The sequence below is a fragment of the Caloenas nicobarica genome, chromosome 10, assembly GCF_036013445.1.
Source record: "Caloenas nicobarica isolate bCalNic1 chromosome 10, bCalNic1.hap1, whole genome shotgun sequence".
In the NCBI taxonomy this organism is placed as follows: Eukaryota; Metazoa; Chordata; class Aves; order Columbiformes; family Columbidae; genus Caloenas; species Caloenas nicobarica.
The window spans coordinates 4,274,905-4,301,453 of record NC_088254.1 but is presented as its reverse complement, the minus strand read 5'-3'; the positions used below and the strand labels follow the sequence as shown (position 1 = coordinate 4,301,453).

At 39.1% G+C, this 26,549-nt stretch overlaps 1 protein-coding gene across 3 annotated transcripts in view; it reads left to right on the top strand.

The window, feature by feature from the left end:
* ACSBG1 (acyl-CoA synthetase bubblegum family member 1) overlaps positions 1 to 26,549 on the top strand; it is a 36,097-nt gene that overhangs the window by 6,810 nt on the left and 2,738 nt on the right. For 2 of the 3 annotated variants that reach the window (XM_065642090.1, XM_065642092.1), the window contains exons 2-13: positions 2,582 to 2,664; positions 11,389 to 11,606; positions 12,294 to 12,382; positions 12,770 to 12,890; positions 13,987 to 14,067; positions 16,934 to 17,083; positions 19,146 to 19,322; positions 19,842 to 20,023; positions 21,043 to 21,276; positions 21,852 to 22,069; positions 24,594 to 24,733; positions 25,764 to 26,010. In XM_065642090.1, the coding sequence (XP_065498162.1) occupies positions 2,582 to 2,664; positions 11,389 to 11,606; positions 12,294 to 12,382; positions 12,770 to 12,890; positions 13,987 to 14,067; positions 16,934 to 17,083; positions 19,146 to 19,322; positions 19,842 to 20,023; positions 21,043 to 21,276; positions 21,852 to 22,069; positions 24,594 to 24,733; positions 25,764 to 26,010 (1,940 nt within the window). The remainder of the gene's footprint in view (positions 1 to 2,581; positions 2,665 to 11,388; positions 11,607 to 12,293; positions 12,383 to 12,769; positions 12,891 to 13,986; positions 14,068 to 16,933; positions 17,084 to 19,145; positions 19,323 to 19,841; positions 20,024 to 21,042; positions 21,277 to 21,851; positions 22,070 to 24,593; positions 24,734 to 25,763; positions 26,011 to 26,549) is intronic. The other variant, XM_065642091.1, reaches the window with a different exon arrangement.

Here is a 26,549-nt window from a genome sequence, read left to right as displayed (position 1 = left end):
ACCTCAACCTTAATAGCAAATTTAGCAGCTAAAGTCCAGATTTCCAAAGCATTTTGGTTTTGCTGGGGTGTCTCACCACCAAACAGTAATTCTGCCGTGTGTTGCCTCTTTGCTGCGGTATGCTCAGTAAGCTCTTGATCAAGCAGTCCCACCAAATTCTGCTCAATTCAGTTTTGCTTGAACAATTCCAGATAATGTAACAATTCTTGGATCTTTACTTATTTTTTTAAAGGAATGACTCCTTACAAAAGCTAAAAGTAACAACATTAAAATAATATTATTTCGCTGAGAACGGATGGCTCTGAATATACACATAGGTTGTTGATGTCTTACTTTTACTTTCAGAGGAAAAAAACAAAACAAAACCAAAAAACCCAAAACACATACAAAGAAACCACTCACACAGACTGCTTAGTCCATAGAGGCAGGTAAGAACCGCTTGTGCACAATGTTACTGACTTTAATGCTTTTGAAGATATCAGATGCACAGAGCTCCTCATACGACATTTGCACATTGAAGTATTACCAGAGCGAGTACAGAAGTTCAGACTTGCTGGTTGATTATTTTTCTATTAAGGGAATGTAATATAAACTGAACCAGTATCCCATAGCAGTTGGATGAGGACAAAGCAAACTAAAGAGATTTTCATCTGGGAAAAGTAATTAATGATGATTATTAGTAGTTTTGAGTAGCCTCACAGGAGGCTCTGCTAATATATTACTAATCAAAACTGTTTTCTTCTGAGAGTTTTTTTGCTATTAATTTTTGGCAAGAGTAACATTCAGTTATCTTTTGACTAAGCCTTTGGTTTGTTTTGTAAAATAATAAAAAATTAAAAAGCTTTAGTATGCAGAAGTTATTTAAAGGAGAAAGTTGCACTAGATTTCTAAACATCAAATGTAGTTTTTCTTTGATATAGGAAAAATTTCAAGAACTATTAAGTGTTTTGAGATGACAAACATGTTTAAAAATTATTTCAGATGTTTTGTTTTTATTCCCAAATATGTCTTTCTGCTCTGTCATTCTGTCCTGGCAGTCCCGCTTCATTAAGTCACCATTTTCCCATACGTCAAACACAGATTTACCTTTCAAAATGCAGTATAATCCCCCCCTATATTTAAATTACTCAGTTTCTCATCAACATCCGCCTTCCCCAAGCCGGTGACTATTTTCAGAGCTTAACTCTCTGCTTATCAGACAAGCCCTTTCGTGTTTTGTCCAATTATGCCATTAACAAGAGAGGAAATGTCCTCGCAGGCAAGTTTCGTGGTGACTCCTCATTTTCCTTCAGCTGTTTTTGGTACCTGTCCCTCGGCTCTGAGACGCAGAGACCTGCAGCGCGGTGGGAGCAAGGGAGGAGAGGAACTGCCAAGAATTACACGGTCTGCTAAATTCTTATAAAAGGGATCCAGCTTGGTTAAGGCTTTCTTGAAGTGCGATTTCATTGTGAATAACAATAATAAATTCTAGGAGTGTCCCACATATAGGTATTCTACAAAATGTAGTTGGTAGTATGAGATAGGAAAGAATGTCTGACATAGTGTTTGCTATTGCTCTTTGCTACCTGACACTGCTGTGTAAAAAAAACCCGCTTTTGAAGTTGTTTGTTATTTATTTGAAAGCTGGGAAGGGCATTGTTTGGACTTTCTTTTTCTACATTTTGAATTAATTTATTACACTGTGGAGGTGAAGGACTTCCTGAGCTTCACTCAGGACTCTTCTGTTGTACCTTTTGGGAGGGAGTGAAGGTAATCCAAACTTGTTCTTGGCCTCTGGAGGCTGCTATTAGTAATTCCCACGCCTTGTTCTATTATACGAAGTCAGCTGAATTAAAAAATTCTGCATGCTGCTATTCATGAATAATCTGCAATGCATTGATTTATGTAGCTGGTTGTTTCTAAATGCTTGTTTATTGTTTAGATTTTTTGCTTATATAATCCTTTGCAGATTGGTTTTGAGTTTGCATTATCTTTGCTTTAAACTTTGGTTCATTTAAGCTAAGAATGTTAATTTTGTCCATGTGATTATGTTAATCTGTTGCTTTGGTGAAGTTTTTGAGAAACGTTATTATTAGGAACTAAATCTCCATCTTTTGCTAGTCTTAAAACAAACAAACAAACCAATAACAAAACCCCCTAACTTCAGAGCTTGAACGGGTATCAACAGTAACAATTTACAAAGTACTGTGCTGTACAATCAAGTACAGTGGCAGTACAATCAAGGTTAAGATTGACAATTCATTCTTTATACTTGTGTGGTTCATGGCCTCTCTCTGTCAAGATTCAAAGTTGCTGTCTCTATCCGGGATATTCCATGATATTGAAACCAAAAGTCAACTGTATGAAATGCAAATGTCATCATTAGAGTGAAGGCATTTCCCTGTTTAATCTGATCATAGTGGAATTAGTAACAAAGAGAGAAAGTGTTCTTTGTTCCTCTCAGCTTTCTATTTTCTCCTGTTTGCATTTCTAAGTGCTTGTAAGCTGTGTTTGTGTTTTCCGTTGGATATATTGTATGTTGATTGTAGTGGATCCTACTTGCACTCCTGGATAACTTTTTAATAGATGTATTTTCTCTTAGAACCTTTACAGATGCACAGAATGTCTGCAGAGATTTGCGGCCTCATTTGGAAGAGACCCAGGAAGAAGGTGCAGAGCCAACAGGTAAGCACGTAAAAAATGATCCTTGGTAATTCGAACTCTTTTTAATTTTTTTTTTAAGGTAATTCTTGTGTCCATTGTAGAGCATTATGACTGACAATTTTTCAGGCCTGGGATAAGGAGAGGCAGCCAAAAATAAAATTAAACCGAAGTGAATCGGAGCAACTGAAAAATTCCCAGGAGCTTTCTGTAAACTTGCATGAATTCAGTAGTTTGTCCCAGTTTTTGTCTGTATTTGAGAAGATTACTAGATTAAAGTGAAAAATAGTCTGATCTCATGGAAAATCATACCAGTTCTTGTGTTACCTTTGGCATCACAGCCTGCTCACCAGCTGTCAGCTATTGAGGATTTGGCATCCTGTGTAACAACTGGGGGCTGTAAAGGAATATCTATACTTTGGTCAGTTCTGTGTTGCATTGTAGCATATGTGTACTACTATAGTTTTAAACCAGTCGCAGTGGTAAGTTAACCTAGTTGGGCTACCATGTGGCTTAAAGGAGGTTTACTAGCAGAACTTTCCAAGGTTCTTTGGAAGGTTTGCAGCCCTTAGGGAGCTCCCTGTTGCCTGATGAAGCTGCTACTGATATCTAAATTTGTTCATTTAAACAGAGAGTATTTGTTCTGTGAGATAACTGAAGCAATGACTGCAAGTGGATTTTGAAGAAATAACAGATCTATGTAGGAAGCTCACATGAAGACTTTATACATATGTATAATATATATCTGTATGTATGTATATTTATTTTTAGAAAGGTAATTATTTGATACACATTAGGTTTCTTTCCAAGAATTAAACTGCTAGCCATTTGCTTTCTGTTTTTCACTAAGCCAGAAATAAATTTGGATGGATAAAGGTGATAACTAACTTCTGTTTTCAAACTTTCCGGGTATTTTATTGAACGATTAGGAGACACACATTGTATACATTGATAATTACTGAGGCTGTGGTTCTGCGGAGTACTTTATTGTGTGCTCCTGAAAGCTCTGACCTATTTTTCTAAGAATTTATCTGCGCCACTGGTTACTGCTGTCAGCTATCCGCCCTGCTTTGCTCCCAGAGGTTGCCACTGGCTGCAGTTTAATGTGCTGGGTGCTCAGAAGGAACACGCGCACTGTTCAGCTGCTCCTGCCAAGGTGGCCACAGCCTCTGGGAGAAAGGTGAGCTGAGCAACTGAGGGTAGAAGCCGTTCCAGCTGTTCTTTCATAGTTTTCCTGCAAACACAAGTCACACTCCATCCATTTTAATTAAGCATTTCCTTTATTTGAGTTTAGATATGTTTCTAAGTTGATGAATCAGGAGCTTACAACTGGAGTTAGTCTTTGTCTTCTACTTGACTTTGGGAATCTGTGGCACTACTTGTTATCCATTTAAATGAGAAGCAGTGCTTGGCTTGGAACATCACAGAGCCGTGCAGATGCTGAGTGGTAGAGTGGGGACTGAATGTCAAAAACTTCTTCCAGAAATCTTTCAGAAGGAAGCTCAGTGTCTAGTTGTGGTGGGTCTGTTTTGTATTACATATCAAGAGAAAAGGAGATTCTGTTGTTTTCTGGTTGTGGAGAACTGTTCTTCTCATTTTATAATCAATACGTTCTGCAGCTTCAGAAGTAAATTTGCCTAATGAGGACCACAGGTTGTTCTGGAATTTTTTCCCCATTGTTTTCCACCAATGTATAGAAGCTCATTCCTGTGTAACCAGGCCAGATTTTGGTTTTTCTAATGCATATGTAAAACCAAAGTAACCTTACTGTTGGAAGCAAGCATTATATTGGCTTAACACCAGTGTAAAGTTAAAAGAGAACTCATTCATATGCTGGTTTTATACTGATGGAATTGCAAAATAATTTATTTTGGAAAAGACCACTGGAGGACAACTAGTCCAGCTTTCTGTTCATAGGAGGCTCATGACTTTGTTCAACTGCATTGTGAAAACCTCCAAGGATGGAGACCCCACAGCCTCGCAGTCCCTTGTCTTAGGCTGAGCCTCCTGCATTGTGAAATTATTTTTTTAGCAAGAATTTTCCTTTCTGCAGCTCATGTCCGTTGCCTCCTCTGCTGTGTGCCTCTGAGAAGAATCTGTCTTCTTTATAGCACTCCCCTCTGGCCTGTGGCAGACTGCAGTTGGGTTCATTGTGTATTCTCTTCTCCAGACTGAAGAAATCCAGCTCCTTTAATGCTCCAGGCCCCGGACTGTCTGGGAGTCCCTTTTTTGAGCTTACTTCAATTTGTCCTGATCTCTCTCTTGCACTGGGGCTTCCAAAGCTGTACTCTGCTTCAGCTGCACCCTCGGGAGTACCAAGGAGGGGGAAATAATCACTTTCCTTGATCTGCTGGCTATAATCTTGCTAATGCAGCCTGGGACGTAGTTATCTTTGATCTCCACTGCGATGTACCACTGACTCAAGTCCAGTTTGTCCACCAGAAACCACGGGTTTTTTTCTGCTGAGCCAGTCGGCATCTAGTCTGTGCTGCTGATCGGGATTACCCTCCACCAAATGCAACACTTAACCACTCACCCTTGTCCTTCTTTGGGGTTTATGTCAGCCCATTCCTCCAGTTTGCCGAGGTCGGTGTGAGTGGCAACCCTGCCTTTTGGCATGTTGGCCAATTCTCCAAATTTGGTGTCATCTGTGAAGCTGGTGAGGGTGCATTCCATTGTCAAAAACAATAATGCAGTCATTAAACAGTATCATTCTCAGGACTAACCCCTGAAGAATGTCACTTCTAATTGACTGCTAGCTAGGCTTAGAAATGTTGACCACTGTTCTCAAAGACTAATTATCTTGCAGATTTTTTTTTTTTTTTTTTTTTAATCCACCTGTCACTTCAACTCCATCTGATCCAAACCTTTCAAGGATGCTGGGGGAGACCTTGTTAAAGATAAAGTAAACAACATGCCACTCGGATTGGCCTTTAGTTATTTGAATCCTCTTTCTTGCTCTTTTTGAAGACAGGTGTGACATTTGCCTTTTTTCTGGGCCTTACGAGATTGCCGTGCGTTTTCAAAGATGATTGTGAGCAGCTTTGTGGTGCCTTAGGCCTCATCTCTCAGTGTACACTCTGAAGTGTCCCAACTGGGCCCACTGGCATTTTTGTACATGTCCAGTTCACTTAAGTGGGGACTTTGACCTTTCTCTGCTGTTGTAGGTAAAACTTCCCACCTGCCTCAGGCATAGCAAGCCAGGAAGCCCAGTTTTGCCAGTAAAAAACAAAGTGTAGAAGGCACAGGGTACATCATCAGCTCTTTCCATGTCCCATGTCAGCAAGTTGCCCATGGTATCCCTGGTTCTCCTTTTGGCCGCCCGTGTACTGATAGAAGCACTTCCTGTGGCTCTTCACATCACTCACCAATTGCAATTCCAGCTGAGTTTTGACTTTCCATTCTTGCATGCCTGGGCAATGCTTCTGTAGTGATGTTTCGTCCTGATTACACCCTCCACACACTTCCATTTTGGTGCATCGTAATCAGTTTTAGAAGCGTCAGTATTGTTATGAAACTTATTTTATACTCGTCCTGAGGCACCACTCCTTCCATGTCAGTTTGCAGAGACATTCCTTGGAGAATATCTTATTTCTCTGATCCATATTGGTAGTAGTTTACTGATGTGAAGAGCAGTTGCAATTCATAAGTGTTCCCTTTTCCTCCAATGGCAATGGTACAAGTTTCCATGTACTGAAATATTTGTGTGTTTTGGATGATTTCGAAAGATCTCAGCTATTTATTCAGTCTTTTCCGTTTGAGAGTTTAAAGTTGCATATTTATTGGGGAAATTTGATAATATAACAGAAAACCTTCTTCATCCCCCAACTGTGGCAAGGCAAGCAACAGGAAGCTGGTCTCTGTATTTTTTTTTTTTTTAAATCACTGTGTATGTATTCTGACTGATACATTCAGGTTCACTTGAAATTCAGAAGTTCTGTACTTCTGTTTAATCTGTTCCTTGGCACAAGGGGAACTTTGACACAGATGCCAAGCTCTCAGACTCCAACCTTTGTGTACTCAGCTCCAGCTTTCACTGAAACGAAGTTAAGCTTTCAGGGCCACAGACATCTTGACGAAAATTTAAAAAATAATGGACGAGAGGAGGAATGATGTGTTTGTGTTGTCAGCAGAATGTGATAGCATCATAGCTGTGGAATCTGGGATGATGACTGTCTGTCAGAAACGCCTCCAGCAAAGAGCTGAATGCCTTCTCTCATCATTAGAGCAGAGTGGTGTTTTGTGGGAACTGGCATATAATCAAAATACTGTTTTGCGAGTTAAATCTGAATCAGTTTCAAGCAGAAGTTGAATTCGTGTTTTATTTCTCAGGGCACATCTATGGAATGTCACCTGGAGTTCCTCAGGTCATGCAGTAGGGCCGTTCCACAATCAGCCTCTGTGGCCGGTTTACCTGTCTGAAAGGTGACCTTGGTTCTTACGCATTTTCTGTGGCTCAGCATTGTTCTCCCATAAACATCAGAACTCATTTACATTCACAAATCCATTCTGGCAGTCACCAGCATACTTGCAGGTCAGCTAGTTTCATTCATATATTAGCTTTAACTGTAGGATTAGTGTATTTATTTATTTTTTTTACTAGTATGAAGTCTCCTTCATATATCCCAGAGGTCCAGCAGTTTCAGGCAGACTGATTATCCATGTGAAAAAATATATGAACTTGCTATTTGTTAATCTGTTTAAAGTAATTTTTGGAATCTAGACTGGGAGAGACAACCTGTACCATGTCACAGCTGTGAAGTCATACATGGTGGAAAGGAATAACAACTGGCTGATAAAAATACCAAAACTGTAATGTGTTTATATTGTGTATTAGATGAAATTTGGTAGAAAATATTTGAATAACAAATGTACTTTTATAAATCAGTGTTCACATGGAAATGGTTCACAAGTCTAGGATTGTGTTGTAAAAGATCATCTGAAAACTTTCAAAATGTTTTTTAAATGGTAAACAAAGTTTTAAACAAAGTTTTTTCTCCTGTGAAGTTTCTTGAAAACTTACGCTTTACTGGAAAAACTGCACACTTAAAATCCCAGTTATTTAGACCAGCTTCTGTTAGAGCAATTCCTTGGACATCTGCAGTGCAGCCATCCTGTTAGACACTATATGTATGAGACTTCTCCAAGATTTCTCTTCCTTCAGCAGCAAGGACAGCGAATCATGGAAAATTTAGTCTGGTAGTGGCATTTGGCCTTAGAGGAGAATGACGTGGGGAAAGAAACACTTGAAGAGGCTCCAAGAGTGAAAGTCAAGACTAACTATCTGAATAAAATCTCTGACATTTCTTGGTTTATCTGACAAAATAGTTTTCTTTAGGAGCAAATGTTTCCACACCATCTCTCACCTTCATTGAATTTGTATGAAGGATGTGAGCCAAGGTCACAAATTAGTCAACAAAAAAGCATTTGGGCTACAAAGTGTGATACAGGTAGCAGGAGTTACTGGAAGAAAGAGGAAGGGAACAAATATTCCTTTTTGCTTGCATACGGGGAACTTCAGTGGTGTTAAGCACTTTGAGCTGCGTGCTTTGTACAAAGTCGAAGTATTTTGACTTTGTTTTCTTATGCTCTGTAAGCCTATGGGTGTATAATGTACCAAGGCTCAAGGGATCTGAATTCTGATTTCCACTTTGGTTTCAGATAGTACCAAGTTCACTTCCAGCCTGGACACTGCAGTTTAACTTTCAGATGCTAGTGAGGCAGAGCATCTGTTTTCCTTCTCCCAAAATTTGTAATCGGTTCATTCAGTGTTTAGCCAAGCATTCCTTCCCAGGCTCTTTCTGTGAAGAATGAGACCTCTGCTCAAAATCCCTCTGCAAACTGGCAGCAGAATATGTTATTCATATTCTGCTGTTTTTACAAATTCTCTGGAACAGACTAGTTAGATCTTTAGATGTTTTTAACTTATTATCTAGATTTAGAAACTGGTTTTAGATTTGGGTTCTACCTACAAATACACACCAGAAACAGACACTTAATGGGAGCTCATCATCCTTTGCAATATGTATTGTGTATTATTAAGGTGACTCACTGAGTCTCTCTGAAACGGATTCTTTTCTTAGTCTTCAGTATGTATCAAAGATGCCTTTTTGACACCAGAAAAAAATGCATAAGGAAAAGCAAAAGGACACACAGTTTCAAATACAGTTTTAGTTTCTGCGTATAGATATTCAGTGGTTTAACTGATTATCACTCTTGTCTCTGGAAACTATTCTAGCTACTCTACATCTGCAATGAAACGGAAATAATTATGCAACTTCTGTAATATTGTAGGAATGTTGCTAATATTTTCAGTTCCCTTGAAAAGCAATGCTCTTTTGTTCAAGAGCATTTTTAGAATACATAGGCTAGAATGTTTTATTTTAGCTCTATATGGTATGATTTTGTTTTCAGCAGAGCAGTCACTCACCTGTGCCCAGGCACACTTGCAATCCCTCCCACCTTTCTTTGTTTAGAAGCCAGAACATCATATAGAGTTTTTCATGTGGAGTTGGTGTGTCACTGCAGAAAATAAGCATGTGGGTTAATGCTAGCTTCTCTCTCTGACAGCTCTTACCTCTCATTCTTTTCACATCAGGACTGGGATTAAGTGCAGAAACACCTGCTTTGCCTTCAAATAAAACATTTGTTGGCTGCCAGTGTTTACACTTTGATAAAGTCTGTCTATTACCTACAATCCTTCAGAGCTACTTGTTTACCAAACTGGATTTATGATGCCCTTCTGCCACTGATCCAAACGAAGCTCCACACCTATGTTTTGAAAATCATTATATGCAATTTACAAATGAGAAAATTAAGGCACATGGAGATTAAGCAGGTTTATTTGTATTTATTGCTGTCATTACTACTTTCTGTTTGTCAGGATGGTCAAGAGAACAAACACAAGACTGTGAGTCAGGAATGTGAATGGAACATAATGTGAATCAGGAATATTAATCCTGGACTGACATCCATCACAGCTTTGACAGCTCAATTCACTTTCTGCACCAGGGTTTTTATCTCCTTACCTGGCAGGGGGTAGAAAGGTGAATTTTTTTTTTTTTTTCAATATGTTCTGCACGTGCTAGGATATAGCAGTGAAATCTTCAGAACTAGTTTAATGGAATAGTGGCAGCAAACTAGACTGGTTTTAGTATTTTTCAGTTTAATAGTTGTACTTTATCAGCTGATTATGAATGAGCTTTTCTCCACAGCTAAGTAATAAGACTTTTTCTGCTGCAAGAGAAAGCTGTGTGTTTTCTTTAATGTGCAGTTGTGAGCTTACAGTAGCGGCTGTGCCTCTGGTTACGTGTGCAGGTTGGAGCCTGACCTGGGGGAGGCTGCAGGGGGGCTCCAGAGCCCTTGTGGATCCCGCTGTGGTTGATGTGTTCATGTCTTGCCAGAAATACTGAGAGACGTAGTTTCCAGGCCCTCTGTGAAACAACTAGAGGATGAGCGTTTGAAAGGGATGTGAAGCATTTTGTACTTTTGAACAGTCCAGAACTGCTTTTTTTGGCCACTGAGGTCCCAGGAAACAGTATAGGTATTCGCTGAGCTTTCTTTACAGTTTTTGCTTTCCATAAGTGTAGCAAAAGACAATTGTGCTTATTAAATTGTGTCGGAAACTTCATAAAGTCATATTTTCTGTTACTCTTAATTGTCACAAACCTAAGCTCTTTGGTCTGAAATCTTCCACCAGCTTTCTGTAGAATATAATTTTTTTTTACATTTATGCTAAAAATATTTCTTCATTTATGAAAGTAAATCTAAGGAAAAAACATTCTTAAAATGATCTTGTGCTATTTTGTTCAGAAGTATGGGAGATAACTGTTAGGTAGGGGAGTTGTGAGTGGGTTTTTTGTCTTCCTTGTGAGAATTCACCTGCATTGTGCCAACTTACTAACCCCTAGATTCTCTAAGGAGCATATTTGTACTCAGCCTGCTTCTTGCTGAGTTTGCAAGAGCCAAGTAGAATCTGAGAGACAGTCACCTCTTGTGAATGCCAGGGACTGCCCCAGTCCTTGGCACCAGCGGTGAGAGCCAAGTGACATTGTTTGGTGCTTTGTGTCTGTGTCCTGTCAAGGAAGGGGAGGAAAAATACAGGGGGGAAAATAGTGAATGGTAGAAAGACAGGGTGAGGAAGGCAAGAGCAGAAGGAGGTGAAAGATGATGTGGAAATAGGGCAAGACAGGAGAGAGTGGAGTGGATATACACAGCAGAATACAGGGCTGATGACCAAGAAAAGTGTGGGGAGTAGCAGGAAACAGAGGCAGGATGAAGCCGAATAGCTGGGGGAGGGGTGTGAAGGAGCAAGGAAAGAGCTGTGACAAGCAAAAAGAGCTTGGATGCTGAACAGGGACAGAGATTTTGGAGCTTTCAGCTCTCTGTAGCCTTCTGATTCACCAGCTACTACTCCCTTAGCTAAGGGCTAGCAGGTTGTGCGGGGCTGAGCAATGACAAGCAGAATCTTTGGGAATTGATGATGTGCCTGTAACACGCAGAAAATCGACATAATTCTGAGTGGTGGTACTTTTGTTCAAGATGCAGAACAAAATGTAAGAAAGAGTTCTTTTTCTATATGGAGTTTTTGATAGTTATAAAATCGGAAAGCCCTTTTCTCAAAAGATGGGAAGTGCCAGAGTTATGGTTAGTCCTACAGTCTTTATTCAATCCGCTCACCTTTTGGTGCACAGTCACACGCTATTTTTCAGTGTTAGAATACCCTAATGATAATGCTTTACTTTCCAGAGGCTCTGTGGACTTCCTTCGCTGATGGCAGAGTCAGGCTGAGAATAGATAACTCGTGTCCGCAGACTCCCATAACAGTTCATCAGATGTTCAAGGAAAGCCTAGAAAAATATGGACCCCTTAATGCTTTGGCCAGCAAAAAGAACGGAAAGTGGGAGAAGATAACTTTTTCAGAGTATTATTGCCTTTCCAGGAAAGCAGCCAAGAGCTTCTTGAAGGTAGGTACAGGAAACTAAACCAATTCATTTTTTTCTTTTCTGTCTCCTAAAAAAACCCCACCAAAAACCAAAAAATAACACCACCAAAAAAAAACCCCACCCCAACCCCAAAAACACAGTATAAAAGGTTTTTCCCATTAACTGAATATCAGCAGGTCATATTCTTTATTGAAATAATAATGATGAAAATTGCTTTTGGTCAAAGAGATAACGTTGCTGTCCAGGGAACCTGACTGCAAGTTGAAGAGGTGCTGTGTTACACTCTTTCACTCAAGCATGGGTGCAAAGCCCAGCATGAGGCCTTAAGATTAAAAGAAGAAAAATAGGTAAAAGCAGCACTGTCAATGAGTTGGGCAAGATAAAGACAAAAACATTCTAAATAGGGGGTAGGATTAGTACTCAATATGCTCTTGTTCATATTGAAAAATTCTGGGGTTTGGGCCTTTCTGGACAGAAGAGTTCAACCAGGCAGGAGAAGGTGGTGGAAAGTTTAGATGATGTTAACTGCTGATAAATACTAGTTTTGTTATGGATACCAATGTAGAGATGTGGAAGGACATGTCTTGTCAATACCAAAATAATAAATAAATCAAAACTTTCCATGGTTTATATTCGTTATGTATGTTTCACCCTATGTTTCTCTCCAGTATGCCTGTATTGTGTAACCTTATGCATATTATTTTTAAGCTTGGCCTTGAACGATTCCATAGTGTAGGAATCCTTGGATTTAATTCTCCAGAATGGTTCATCTCAGCCGTTGGAGCTGTTTTTGCTGGGTAAGGTTTTTTTGGTTTGGTTTTGTGGGGGATGTGTTGGTGTTTGTGTGCAGCTTGAACTGAAAGAGGACTTGGGTATGTTTTTAGCGCTTCTGAGCTGACTCTCGTGTGGGTTAACTCTCAAATGGGTTAAAATGCCAAATCATCGCCGACAGGAGCTTCTACTGAATAGAGTTCAGAGATTAATTTTTGCAGTGTGCACATATCAGAGATACTCATGTACATCTGAATACTTCAAACAACCATGACAGCTGTGCTACTGTTTACGCATCTTCATACTTGTTCAGATTTCATCTGATCTTTGACTATTATTCTCTTTTTTGATACTAAGTGCATGTATATATGTATATAAATATATGTTCTTATACATATACATTTTTGATACAGAGGAATTGTCACAGGAATATATACAACCAATTCTCCAGAGGCCTGCCACTACATTGCTTATGACAGCAAAACCAATATCATGGTTGTGGAAAACCAGAAACAATTGGACAAGATAATGCAGGTACAAGGTGGCTGAATGGTTACTAAAAAGCCATAATTTCCCCATTTCTTGATGTTATATTGGTCCCAAATAACATATTCACTATCTGCATCATCAAATGTTTTGTGGGAGTGTTCTTATTCAGAAATCTGGTATCTGGTGTTCTCCGCGGTGTCTGTGGCTCACGTAAGAATCAGACAAACCTTCCTGCAGTGTCATTGAGTAAATCACAGGCTATGCTGTCACAAACACGGACAGAAGAATGTAAATTGAAGAACTTGAGGGATTTGATTCATACACATTTCTATGTAAAAAAGAAAAGACAGCTCTGGCCAACACAGCTTTATCCAGCTGAAGGATTTTTGAAACTCTTTTTTTCTGGCAGAACCCAAGGCTGAAATAATAACATTTCAATTGTTATCCTTCTGATAATATTTACATAATGGCCACCATTGAGCCACTGCTTTTGTATTAGCGCAGATTGATCAAGTCAGTTCAGAATGTGATTAATTCAAAGGCATCTGTGAGGCACAGGGTCCCACAAAGCTGAGTGAAATGAATGCTCCCTGCAGGCCATGCAAAACAGAGCAAGAGCTACTGAAAGTAGCAGCCATTGCGGTCTGCCTGTAGGCCTGCAGCTTGATATTTGTATTTACACTTAAATGTGCATAATGGCTTCCTTTTCTTTAAGAAGGTAGAACTGTTTTTGTTTTTTTTTTTTAAGCAGTTTAACAGTTTTTGCTGAGGATTTTGGTAATGTTTGGATTTTATGGGTAACCACAGCAGCCAGGGTCAGCTTCTAGCTTGACCCAGACTGTTCCTTGCTGTGCTCTTTGGTGCATTATGAGAAAGGATGCTGAGGAGCCATTTCTGATTTATTATTTTTTTTCGTCTTTTGACTGAAAACGGATAGAGCAGACTGTGTAGCGTCTCATTTTTTCCCTTCTCCTCTGCCTTGTTGAGCCAGTTGGTTGTGAGTTTAGAGGAGTATATTTGAGGGTGGAGGGAAACAGGAGGTTTCTTGTGACTGTCAAGCCATTACAATTTTGGAAGTATTGTAGTGGAAAAAAACCCACACAAGATATGAATAATAAATTTGTTTTAAAAAATCCAACAGATCTGGAGTCGTTTGCCATGGTTGAAAGCTGTTGTGCTATACAAGGATTCCATTCCAGAGAGACATCCCAATTTGTATACGGTATGTGAATGCTAGAACAGAGTTATATAATTCACGGGATATTATTTATTTGATAAATTTCTAGTATGTTTAATCTGTGAAATGTATACCCTTTAGAATGTATGTGTTCCAGCAAACACATTCAAAAGCTTAATCAGCTTTTTCTGTTTAATTTACCTGTAATTTCAGGTTGGTATTTGGCATTTAAAATTAGAGCTACCTTGGTTAACTGTTTTTCTTATGTCTTTCTGGGTTTTTACTTGTCTGGATTAACAAAACACCTATAGGCTTCAGGTGGGAATGTGGACTCGCAAACCATTAAAAATAAAAGTTGTCCACTGCTGCTAGGGAAACCTGAATTGTGGTCAGTTACCCTCAATCCAAGAACATGAAAATGCTTGTACTTTTACAGAAGATAGTTGCATTTTGTTTGCACTAGATATTTCTGGTGATAGGCAACAAGTGAAGAGAAATAACTATGGAGCACTTTTTCTTAATGTATGTAGGATCTTTGTATCACATGGTAAAAATAAAGTAGAAAAAAAGGACAGCCAGAATCTGAGATTCGGAGCAGTAGAATTCCAGCCTCTAATTAACGCGATATGAGGACTTTAAGCAGAACGTATTTTTTGTAAACATGTAATTCCGATATACATTGAAAATAGAATTTTAAATAGTTAAGTAATAGGAATGAAAAAGTCAGCATTTTAAGTGGACTACAGATTATGAGATTCTGGGCTGAAAAACTTCAGCTGGGATAAAAATATATTAATGACGAGGGAACAGTGTAGAAATATTTCTAAATATTTGCAATTTTGAAAATCTGAGGGGTTCTTAGGTGCATAAGAAAAAATCTTCTGCACATGTTTTAATCATAATCCTCTTTTGCTATGTTGAATAGCAAATAACTTAATAATTAACAGTTACTGTACAATATTGTACGTACTGGTATAGAGTATGCCTTGCATCTCAGCACAGTTAAAAAAATACAAAGATGATTTTACTATTTATACTTATGATGATTATACTATTTATACTATTTATACTATTTTACTATTTATATTTCTTAGTAAAAGGAATAAGTGCTAGCAATTAATTCTGGATCAACATTCAGTTGCTGAAACCTAAATGCCTGAGAATTGGTAGATTTGAAAATGCCCCTGCTCCGGTGTCGTGTTGGACACGTCTTCTCAATGGAGAAGGGCAGGGATGAGTGTCTGACAATGGCCAGAGTTTATGTCCTCTAAAGGAAAAATCAGAGATCGAATCACCAAAGGCAGAAATGATTGTTTATTAGGTTTGATGTAAAGCAAACCACCGGAATCACATGGCATTTGATAGAAGGGATTTGTGCTGCAAGTTGGCAGCTAACATGTAATGAGCAATTGCAGAGCCCTCGTTCCCTGATCAGTGCGTTTCCAGAAGGCAAATGTAAAGTCTGTAGCTTGTGTGACTGTTTGTTTGTACCTTTGACACTCCCTGGAATGAGAACACTGTCTGTTGCAGGTCCTGTTCAGTAAACAAAGCCAAGGCAACAAATTCATAGTGATTAACGCATTCTGGTATGAGAGGACAGTAAGGTCAGCAAAACAGAAACAGCTGCTAAGTCACTAAGAAACAATTGCATCCTTGACACCTCCGGATTTCCAGGAGCTGGTGAAATCAATGCAGCCGCATTCTGTGGGAAGGGATAGGATGTGACAGGTCCTCTGCTGCTGACAGAGCTGTGCATCGTACCACCTCTCTTTTCAGGGATGACATTTGTTGGAAGAAAACGTAAAACTGATGATTGGTAATTAGAAGAGTCCCTAGGACAGCCTTGCTGCCTAAGAAAAGGAAGTCTAGATGCCACAGCGGCTAACTGTTGGAACCTTGGTAGCACACACTGGCAATGGCAGAGATCTGAAGGAAACAACAAACTCCTCAAGCACAGGCTCTCATTTTTTACCTCTGCTGTCCTTCACGTCGTCCCCTTCACTGCAGCGTGGTCCTAGATAGGGCTTCAAGAAATCATCAAAGAATGGAGGTGCTGCATCTTGCATTTGAGCCACACAGTTCCATAGCACAGTCTGAATCATCTGATTCCAATGGGAAACTGACAGTTTGGTTATTGACTTTCTTAAAAAATGTTGTTATACCCTAGTTTTCAGCTAGCTTTGAAATCAGTGGTGCATGCAGCAGCACATCATGTGCATGTAATAGAAGTATCTGGGAGAACCAATATAACATAGAGGATCAGGTTCAGCATTCTCCTGGGCCAATTTGTGCTGCACAGAAGTCCAGCATCATAAAAAGTTTAGCTCATTCTAGATTGAGCCAAATTTGAATGGAAGTTGTGACCAGCATCACATGCTCGGTTTGCTATAAAATGGCAGGTAATTTGGGTAAACATTCACACATCTAGATGATGATACTTTTGCACAGAAGCTTTCAACCAATTGCTTCATATTGGGATTTTTATGGAGGACAAGGAATTATAGATGGAATGTCACAAGTATACTCTTACTTAAAAATGATACATCCAGATTCCTTTAAATAAGACTCGAAATCATTCCAACAGCGAGAGGGAGTAACAGAATTTTAGCCCCTATGACTTGTCCATAGAATCCATCTTGGAGAAGGAATAGTATTATATTACCATTCCCTTCTTAGACACTGAAAAGGCTCTGGCAGCACAATTTTAGGCAGTCTATTTGCAATTTGCATATAAAGTTTTACACTAGTCTTATATTTCTTACATAGGCAAGACTTGGGGAAGTTTGTCTTGGAAAAATGTTCAGAGCAAGGCACTGATGTTTTCTGCCATTTTTGAGACTGATAAGTTACTGCATCTTTCCCATATTTTAGAAACCACTTGATATCCTGTATTTTCTGTTACATGTTCTAGATGGAAGAGTTTCTGGAGCTGGGAGATGACATATCTGATACTACTTTGGATGATATTATTAACTCTCAAAAGCCGAATCAATGCTGTGTGCTAATATACACATCCGGAACAACAGGGAAGCCGAAAGGCGCCATGCTGAGTCACGACAATGTATGTATTTCAGGCTCTTCCTTCAGCATAAAAATAGAAAAGTAGGAGGATATTTAGTCCCTTGTTTTGAAATGACTGGTACACGTTAGAATCTTGAAATCCTTTTGCTTTTGCAACATAGTGTACTACAGAGCAATATTCAAAACGCGATTGGCTATTTCTGGTAAATTAGAAGCATGGTAAAGAATGAAACTCCATTCAAACTAGCACTTCACAAAATCGAACAGTTTGTTATGGATATTCACTGGGTTTTTTTGTGAAATATAATGCATATATTCATAAATAATTATTCACAGATTGCCAAAAAGTCTCTCAGGTGGTGTCACAGTCATCTTAAATAAATTATAAACATCAGCCAGCCACTATCAAAACAGCCTAATGGACTGCTTTTGTGAATTTGATTAAAATTGGAGGTGGATATGTGTGGTTTTTACTTTGGCATTATTATATTCCTAGACTTGGGTTTCTACATCTGTCACTGGAGGACAATACAACTCTAGTGCAAAGTCTGGGTACTTAAAATAGCCCTACCTGTATTGTTGCGAAGATAAAATTTTTCAGTGATAGAGGAAAGCAAAGTCATTTGCAGAAAGGACTGGCTTCAGAGGTCTGCTAGCAAAGATGTGGACTGCAGGGGTTTTTGGGGTTTTTAATTTTTTTTTTTTTTTTTTTTTTTGTAAGGTGCCTGAGTGGGAAGTGGTAGGGAGCCTTTCTGAACACACAGACAGTCTGTGGAAGGGCTGGTCTAAGTCGTGTCCTCTTCTCTTAAAATAATGCAGAAACTATTGCAGACAAACACACTGTGAGGAGCGGTTCACCCCAATGCAGGAGATCAGTGCAGGAGTATCTGGAAGCAGAACACGGTGGACTTGATAGACAAAAAGAGTGATCTGGCATTGCAGCTGGTGTCACTTCCATGTTAGCTGCCAAACTATTCCTGGCTGCTGGTCACTAACAGTCTATTTTTATGTTGACGAACAGTGGAAAACATGCCTTGTCTGTAACTGTCCTTCTGCCTTCTTTAGTCAAAAGATGTTTCCCACAGTCCATGTGCAAAATCAGTGCTGAGTCAGTCATACATGCACCCACACGGATGTGCAGTGAGTGTGCCTGCATGCTGCCAGGCTTTGGAGAGGAAGGAATCAATAATCAATACAGGCGCAGCTCAAAGACATCCCGTTCTGCTGGCTGTGTGAGTCTTCCACAGCCACTTGTCCAGTGCTGCCATCTCAACTGGAAGTGTCCTGGTCTGGCAGCGTGCTGCTCCTTACAAACCTCTCCTGAGAATCTGTATTTCCTTAGACCAAATGTACACTCGTACCTTCTAATTTATTACAAAGAAAAGGAGCTGGCAGGAACATATTGTGATAACAGGTATTGCATGTGATGTGTGTCTCTCCCCTGCCATCTTGAATAAATCTCATTTCTGTGTCCTGCCCTACCCGTTTTAGATTACAAACTCCTTTGAGAAAGAGCGCCCTTTTTTTTTTTTTTTTTCCCCTGTGCATGTGTATCTTTTGCCTCCACTCATACCATTATATATATTTTTGGGTCCTCCACATGGTATATTCTGATGATGAAGATATGCATATTTAGCATTCTTGAACTGCATCTTCTAAGACAAAGTGGGAATTAGGAAGAAAGAGGGGAATCATCATACAGTTTCCCTAAGAAGTCAAGCAGCACATCTTCAAAAATATTCACGTATGCAGTGCCGCTCATGAAGGAAGGGGAAGGGGTGTGGGGAGAGTCACTTGTGAACCACTGTGGTGAATATCCCAGAGGCTTCCAGAGGAGCAGAACACACCTATGATCTTCCTCATTAGTGCTCAGCCAGGTGATCTGCAAGTTGTATGTTGCTGCTAAGTTCATCTTGCTTGTGATAGAGAGACCCCCGGAGAACTGACAGTCTGGTGTGTTGTCAGAGATTGCAATGTCTTCAGCAATTTTTGTGAGCACAGATTCTTCATGGTTACATTAGCATAGCATGAGGATCCTTAGTTTATGTTAAAAGAAAATTTTAAAAAATCATACCTAATGTGTTTTATGTTTATTTAAACAGATAACTTGGACATCGGCACATTGCAGCAGAGCAGGAGATATGCAACCTGCAGAAGTCCAGCAGGAGTCTATAGTCAGTTATCTCCCGCTCAGCCACATAGCTGCGCAGATCTATGACCTGTGGACTGGAATCAAATGGGGAGAGCAAGTTTACTTTGCTGAGCCAGATGCTCTGAAGGTATCTGTCTTTTATTGCACCTAATTAAGCTTGCACTTCTTCCTATTAGAAAACATCCCAAGGAGAGAGTATGACCTTTGAAGAGGTACAGAAGATGAAAATTGAGACTCCATTATTTTAAGAATTATGGAAAAACAAAATCCATTAGACTGGTGATCCAGTGCTCTAGACTCCAATTAAAATATATAATCAGATCCATAAGCTTCTATTAAGGCAGAAGAATATGTATCTATAGCAAAAGAAGTATAAGCAATTTCTGGAGGAAAGGGAGGCAGAAGGAACTAAACTACCTGTTCGTTTTCCTTCATGTATACCTAACTCCCCCGATGTGTCAGAGCTGACGCGTTAGTGCATATGTCTGACAGAAGTAGGTTCATTAGTCGTTTTTTTATATCCTGCATGTTTAGTGATGTTCTACATGTTAGCACTGCAAGGTGCAGACTGAATGGAGCACCAAACATTTTTATCACTGCTGTGGACCTTTTGTAACGTTGTGAAATGATTTAATGGTTTTAACAGGGCAGCTTGGTCAACACACTGAAAGAAGTGCAGCCAACATCTCACATGGGAGTTCCTCGGGTGTGGGAGAAAATCATGGAGAAATTAAAGGATGCTTTTGCTCAGTCAGGATTTATGAAGAAGAAAATGCTCTCATGGGCCATGTCACTTAGCTTAGAGAGGAACCTAAACTGCACAAGCAGGTATGTATTATAACGAATGAGATATGTCCGTCAACCTGAAAGTAGCTATCTGCTTATAATAGTCTATGAAGCATCAGTGAGACTCTAAGCGTAAATGGGTAAAATTTGGCCTGCCAACACAGCAAATGCAAGAGGAAGGACGTAGTTATCAATTACAGTAGGCTGATCGTAAACACAGGTGACTGTTAAAATTGTCCCTGCGTCCTCCCTGAGAACGTACTTCCACTAACATGTCCCCTAGCTCTGTGTCTTCTGTGAATTTTCAGCCGGGAGCGTTTCCTGATGCAGTGCACCATGCGACTGTGCAGGTGTGCGGAAAGGGCATGAATTTGCAGGAGGTGTATGAGAGGGGGAAAATTTGGGGGGCAGCCCAGACAGATTGGCTCATGACAGTTTGGGATGTGCACCGTGTGAGTAAGGACATCTCATCTCCACACAGAAACCCAGGGACAGCCTCCGTGAATTCCCTGAGCTCTAAGTACATTACCTCTGATCTGAATAACATTGGTGTTTTACTCCATAAGATTGCTCAAATAAAGAATGTTGTAGAAATTCAAATATTAACTTAATTCACAATTCTTTTCTGTGCCAAAGTTCTTTAAAGCGTCACACAATGAAGTGAGAAATTGCTCACAGAAAATGGTATTCCACAAGATCATGCAGTGATACTGCTTTACTTATCTGATCATTCAGCTCCTAAGGTCCTGCAAATTTCAGATTTTAGTAGTGTAGGTTCTCATAGGCACATTTAACTGAAAGAATCAGGAATACAAGAGCTTGGTTTTGTACAATACTTTTTGATAGATTTGTTGTGTATTTGCAGTATTCAGACACCTCTAGAGTTAGAGTTCACTAGCAATGAAAGGCACTGAACCTGTTCAAGCTGATGTAACTTTTGTCAACACCCAAACCCAAATGGCAAATATATCTCTAAACAAAATTTGTGTCTGATTTTGTTCTGGAAATGTCATAGGTTGCTCTGACTTCCTGTCTCCTTTTCTTGTGTGTTTTGTACTCAGCAGTGATTTAAAGCAGTTCTGGGCAAGGTTAGCAGACTACTTTGTGCTTGCAAAAATACGCAACGCACTGGGTTTTTCTTCCTGTCAGAAGCACTTTTGTGGTGCTGCTCCTCTCCACACAGAAACACTGTATTTCTTCTTGGGTCTGAACATCACCCTGTACGAGGCCTATGGGATGAGTGAGACCACAGGCCCACATTGCCTATCTGGGCCTTATGTTTACAGGCAGCACAGGTAATTTTACTTTTTTTTTTTTTATATAATATGTTTGTTATATCTATGAGAAGATTATTTACTAAGTTCAGCAAAGATCTTGTTGTTTATTTTATTTTCTCTCAATGCATTGCCACTCTGTTGTGACTTTTGGAGGCAAAATAACTTCCAGGTCAGCAGCTGAACCCATCGCCTCCATAGCATGCCACACCAAGAGCACTTTATAGTAATCTACAGCATTATATGCGGAACACAGTTACTAAATCTGATGTACATCCTAGCACTGGCCCAGGGTAGGATAATTTTCAAATGCAAGACCTCAAACACAAAAGTGGTTTTATGCCTGAAGATACAGAGAGGAAAAACAAAACAAAAACCAGAAAGCACAGGGCAAGAGCCAAAAAGTGCTTATATACTCCTAAAATATCTGCCCTAGTGAATTAATGTTCCATAGTTTCCAAGCAGTTACAGCAGGGTGTTACTTACAGTCACTAATATTTTCATAGCTTCAGGGATTTGGAATGTTAGATGTCTTCTCAGTATTATGTTTAATATTTCTCTGCTCCTTGTGGTTTTTTTCTGCTCTTCTCTGATAGCTGTGGTAAACCAGCACCTGGCTGCAAAGTGAAATTGGTAGACGAAGATACAGAAGGCAATGGAGAAATCTGTTTCTGGGGAAGGACTGTTTTCATGGGTTATTTAAATATGGAAGACAAAACAAAAGAAGCCTTTGATGAGGATGGGTGGCTGCATTCTGGAGATTTAGGAAAACTAGACAAGGATGGCTTTGTCTATGTCACTGGAAGAATTAAAGGTAATAAGCAAAATCTTCCTCCGTGTTTATGGTAACAGTGCACTGTTCAGTCATATGTCAGATGTGCCACATCTAATTAAGTGTGTCTCCTCTAATGCCAGCAGTGTGGATCTAATAGGAATGTAAAATAGACTTTTCTATGAGGAAGCAATGGTGTGCCATGTTCAGGAAAGGTTTCCCTTTAGTCTCTAATAGGTAGAGATGAGTGAATTCTTAAAATCAGGCTTTTTATCTCCCAGGCCTCTATTCAGGATTAATTACAATTACTAATATAAAATAACAACACAGGTTTAATATGCCTTCTTTTATTCTAATGATCCATTAAGCTGTGCAGTTTCCCTTTGAATCTTACTAAATTGTCTTAATTGCACTTCAGAATGTTTAGACCGCGACAACCCTTTGTTATATAGAAGTTGTTGCTGTAGGTCAGAGCTGGGTTCCTGATGCCTTAGGTGATGCGTTTGGTAAGACTAGTGTTGAGGCTTGAGAGCAGAAGGGCAAGTTAAAGCTAAAGCAGTGAACCTACGTATTATACGAGTAGAGTACACAGCTTGAAGTCTCACGTGTGTAGGACTAGTCACTTGCTTACTTTTCACAAGACGTATTCAGTGAGTGGGATTGGTCACAGTTGAGATGTAACTGAAGAGTATTTGAAAACTGAGTAGCTGTCATAGAATATATGATGAATCACTAGGGAGGTAACATGGATGAATGAATTTGTCATAGGATGACAGTGTCCTGTTAGGAATCGGGACTTAAGCAGATACCATTAATAGCCTGCACCAAGTGCAGCTGTTTGGATTTTAACTTGCTTTCTTGTTGGATTCATTTTCCTTTAGTGTAGCAGTTAGCAACCCTTAGTCTCATTCTGTCATAACACTTGTGTTTCACTTACATCTTCCTTGATTGCTGAACTAATAACAGTTGTTCTAAATTACAGGACAGGTAGACCATCTGGGATAAAATAACTGTCTGTCTAGTTTCATTAAAGTTTTAAATCCAAGTCCAAACAAGGTAAAATCTAATAGAAAGTAGTAAAGATGCTTTTCTTCTAATGACTGAAACAAGACTTCTTTTTGTTCTGTGGGTCTTAAGAGTTTTAAGAAGCACAAAAATGTAGCTAGAGAAGTCTATACAGGGGAAGTACCTGTAGAGGCGTGGAAAAAGTTGTTATAATTATTACAGTTGTCTGGATCAGCTGGGAAAAAGCTGACAATGAAAACCCAAGGGCCAGAGAGATTGGTAGAGGATCTAAGACAAAGACAGGACTAAGGCAAAGGGAGCAGGGAGTGAAAGGAAAAAACGGAAAGGAAAAAATAGTTTGGATATACAAAAATAGTTTGGGCACACAGCTCACTTTGAAACCTATCTGTGGTTTGACAGAAGTCTCTCATTCTATAAACACTACTTGTGCTTCCTCAAATGTCTGCAGTGTGGTGACCAGGGAGAGAAGTACCTTTCATAGTTACGAGATCAATGTATATTCCATGCCAGAAGGTTGAGTATAGACTGGAAGTTACTTCTCATTGTAGTTCTCATGGAGCAGTATAGATGGTAAGACTCAAACCTGTGACTGCTGGAAGGTGCTATATTCCCTGATGGCCTCAGAAATCTTCAAGTTTATTGCTGACAGGGAATGAGGTACCAGCCCCACCCCTAATACAGACAATCAGCTGCATTATCACACAAAGGACTGGTATAGAGTTTGTCTGCATTATTTGTTGGAGCACGTTCTGAAAAGCCAGGAAGACTAATTTTTCAGGACAGTGAGAAGTCACCAGTGTAATGAAAGCAGACAGTTGGAATTTACTTAAATAATAATCAAATTTGTAATAACACCAATGAATATATGTATTATAATTCAGAACGAATGCATTCAAGTAAAAATGCACATTCCTTAATCAATAGAATAAGGTATCAATACCATTTTTTACAAACCTTAAAAGTATTAAGATTTCAGTCTGTCATTATATTCCTCTCTTCCCCTGCAAACCTCCTCTTGAGATCTTGTCTTCTCCCTCCTCGCTCTCCTCTCTCCCTTCTTGCCATGTTGCTTTTATGGAGCTTTTCCAGCTCGTTTTTGTCTGACCCCTCTTGGTGGCTTTAAGAATTAGTTTTAATCGTAAGTTTAAGAATGAACTTGCTTCTTGGTGAGATAGCAACAGTAAAATGGAGCGTGAATCCTGTGCTGATTTGGAAGAGATGATTGCTCACAGAAAAATTCCAGGTTATGCGACAGTGCCTGGAGAATAAATACCTAACCTGTTACTGGCTTATGTGAAAATTACCTGGAGCAAATATGTTGTACTGAGAGAGAATTGAAAACTTGAGCACATATTTGAAAAATACTAGCTTTTTTTTAAAGAAAATTAATTAATAGGCTTTGTTCTCTTTGAAAACTTTATCTTTGAAAAATCTCTCTCTGATTCTTTACGTCAGAATAAGAAAAGTGGGTTGTTCCAGACATTAACCTGATCTTCAGAATTTATTTGAATTCAACTAATAGCCTTTCTTTTTTGCCTAGATTTGATTATTACAGCTGGAGGTGAAAATGTGCCTCCGATTCCAATTGAAGATGCTGTTAAAAAAGAACTCCCAATTGTTAGTAATGCTATGGTGATTGGAGATAAAAAGAAGTTTTTGTCAATGTTGCTGACCCTAAAGGTACACCAGTTTTGATACTGATTTCAGTGAAATTATACACCTGCACCTAACAAAACAAGCAGAATTTTGAACTGTTTGTAAAAAGACTCAAAGTTAGTTAGGAGGATGTTAGTGAAAACAAAAATGTATAGCAGCTACAGACCAAATCCTCGTGGTCTAAACTTCTTCTGGTTAGATGATCTGCTAAACATCTACGTGTTTACTGCTGTTTCTCCTATGCATAAAAGACATTTTTTATTTAAATGCAAAATTTTAACTAAGAAATGTTGAAAGAATGAGAAGTCTGTGTAACTGAGCACACTAATAGCTTTTGTTCTTACAGACGAGCGAAACCAGCAAATGTTTCTGTTACGGGCAAAACCAGTTCCTAGAAAAAACTTTTCAACAGAAATAGACTTTTCAACAGAAATATTTCTCTACAAATTTTTCTTTTCATATAACACAAGAAGGATGACTGTAGAACAAAATAATTAATAGCTTTGCTGTAGTATATGCTTCAATTGAGACATCACTTTCTTCTAAAACATTTGCACTTTGTTCTGCGTACGTACATAGTGAACGAGCCTTCAGCTTTTCTCTTGTTTACCAATGATACTCCCTATCTACAGGTACAATAGAAATACTAATTTAAGAAGTCTAATTTCAAAGAATGCTTCTATCTCAAGCTGTTTACATTACACCACAGTAATTCAATCCAATGATGAGCTAAATGCTCTCCTATAATGAAGTAATTTGGAAAATATAGTAGAAATTCAGGGTCTATGGATAGACTTTATTGCCTAATTCATGGACAGGTTTTAAGTCTGTTCATGTCATCTGCATATAAGCCAGAAATATTTGTATTTGGTAGCAAAGTGGAAAGAAAAACACTATCGTCTGTAGGTATTCCTGCTTTTTAAGGCTTACAGAATGTTTGGGTGTTGATGCTGAGCTTCCTTCATCCTTACTTGTCAGGGAGGACCTGATCAGAGAAACGTTTAGTACCTTGCAAGACTGAGCATTTAATGATTCACTTAATTTGGTATTTCAGAGCGTGCTGGACCCAGATACGTCTGATCCCACTGACGTTCTCACTGAGCAAGCTAGAGACTTCTGCCAGAAGACTGGCAGCAAAGCCACTAAAGTATCTGAGATTGTAGCCACAAAAGACCAGGCAATCTACCAGGCCATTCAGGAGGGAATCAACAGAGTCAACAGGAACGCTACCAACAGAGTTCACTGTATTAAAAAATGGATAGTCCTGCCAAGAGATTTTTCCATTTCTGGGGGAGAACTAGGTAAGATTTACTGATTTACGTTGAGGTATATGCACAGTAAAGAGGCTGTTGATCTAAGAATATTCAAATACAGTTTTGTATGCCAAATTCTGGGTACAGGCACTAGAGGGAAAGGAAAAAACCATTATGCAGCATGTGTTATAGAATACAAAAATTGGAGGTTTTGCTGTGTACATGTGCATCAGTCTATGCTCATTTACAAGTACAGCTCTATACTTACATTTCAGATTGCTGTGATCAATCAAACAATCAATTCTGGTTAATTTCTTGTGCATTACAGTATTAATAACTTCTAGTAATAATACTGAAAATTTGTTTTTTAAAAAAAAAAAAAGTAGTAAGACAGTGAAAACCTGACAACAGAGCCCCCAGCACATTACCAGGCTCTTTGAATAAACTGAGAGATGTTTAAAAGCTTTGAAAAACATCATCCTTTAAACTATTTTTAATGAAAATAGTAGCAATAGTGAGTCATCACCCTCTTATCTGCAGTACCCTTTGAAGTTCTCATGCTCCTGTGGAGGCAACCTTACATACTA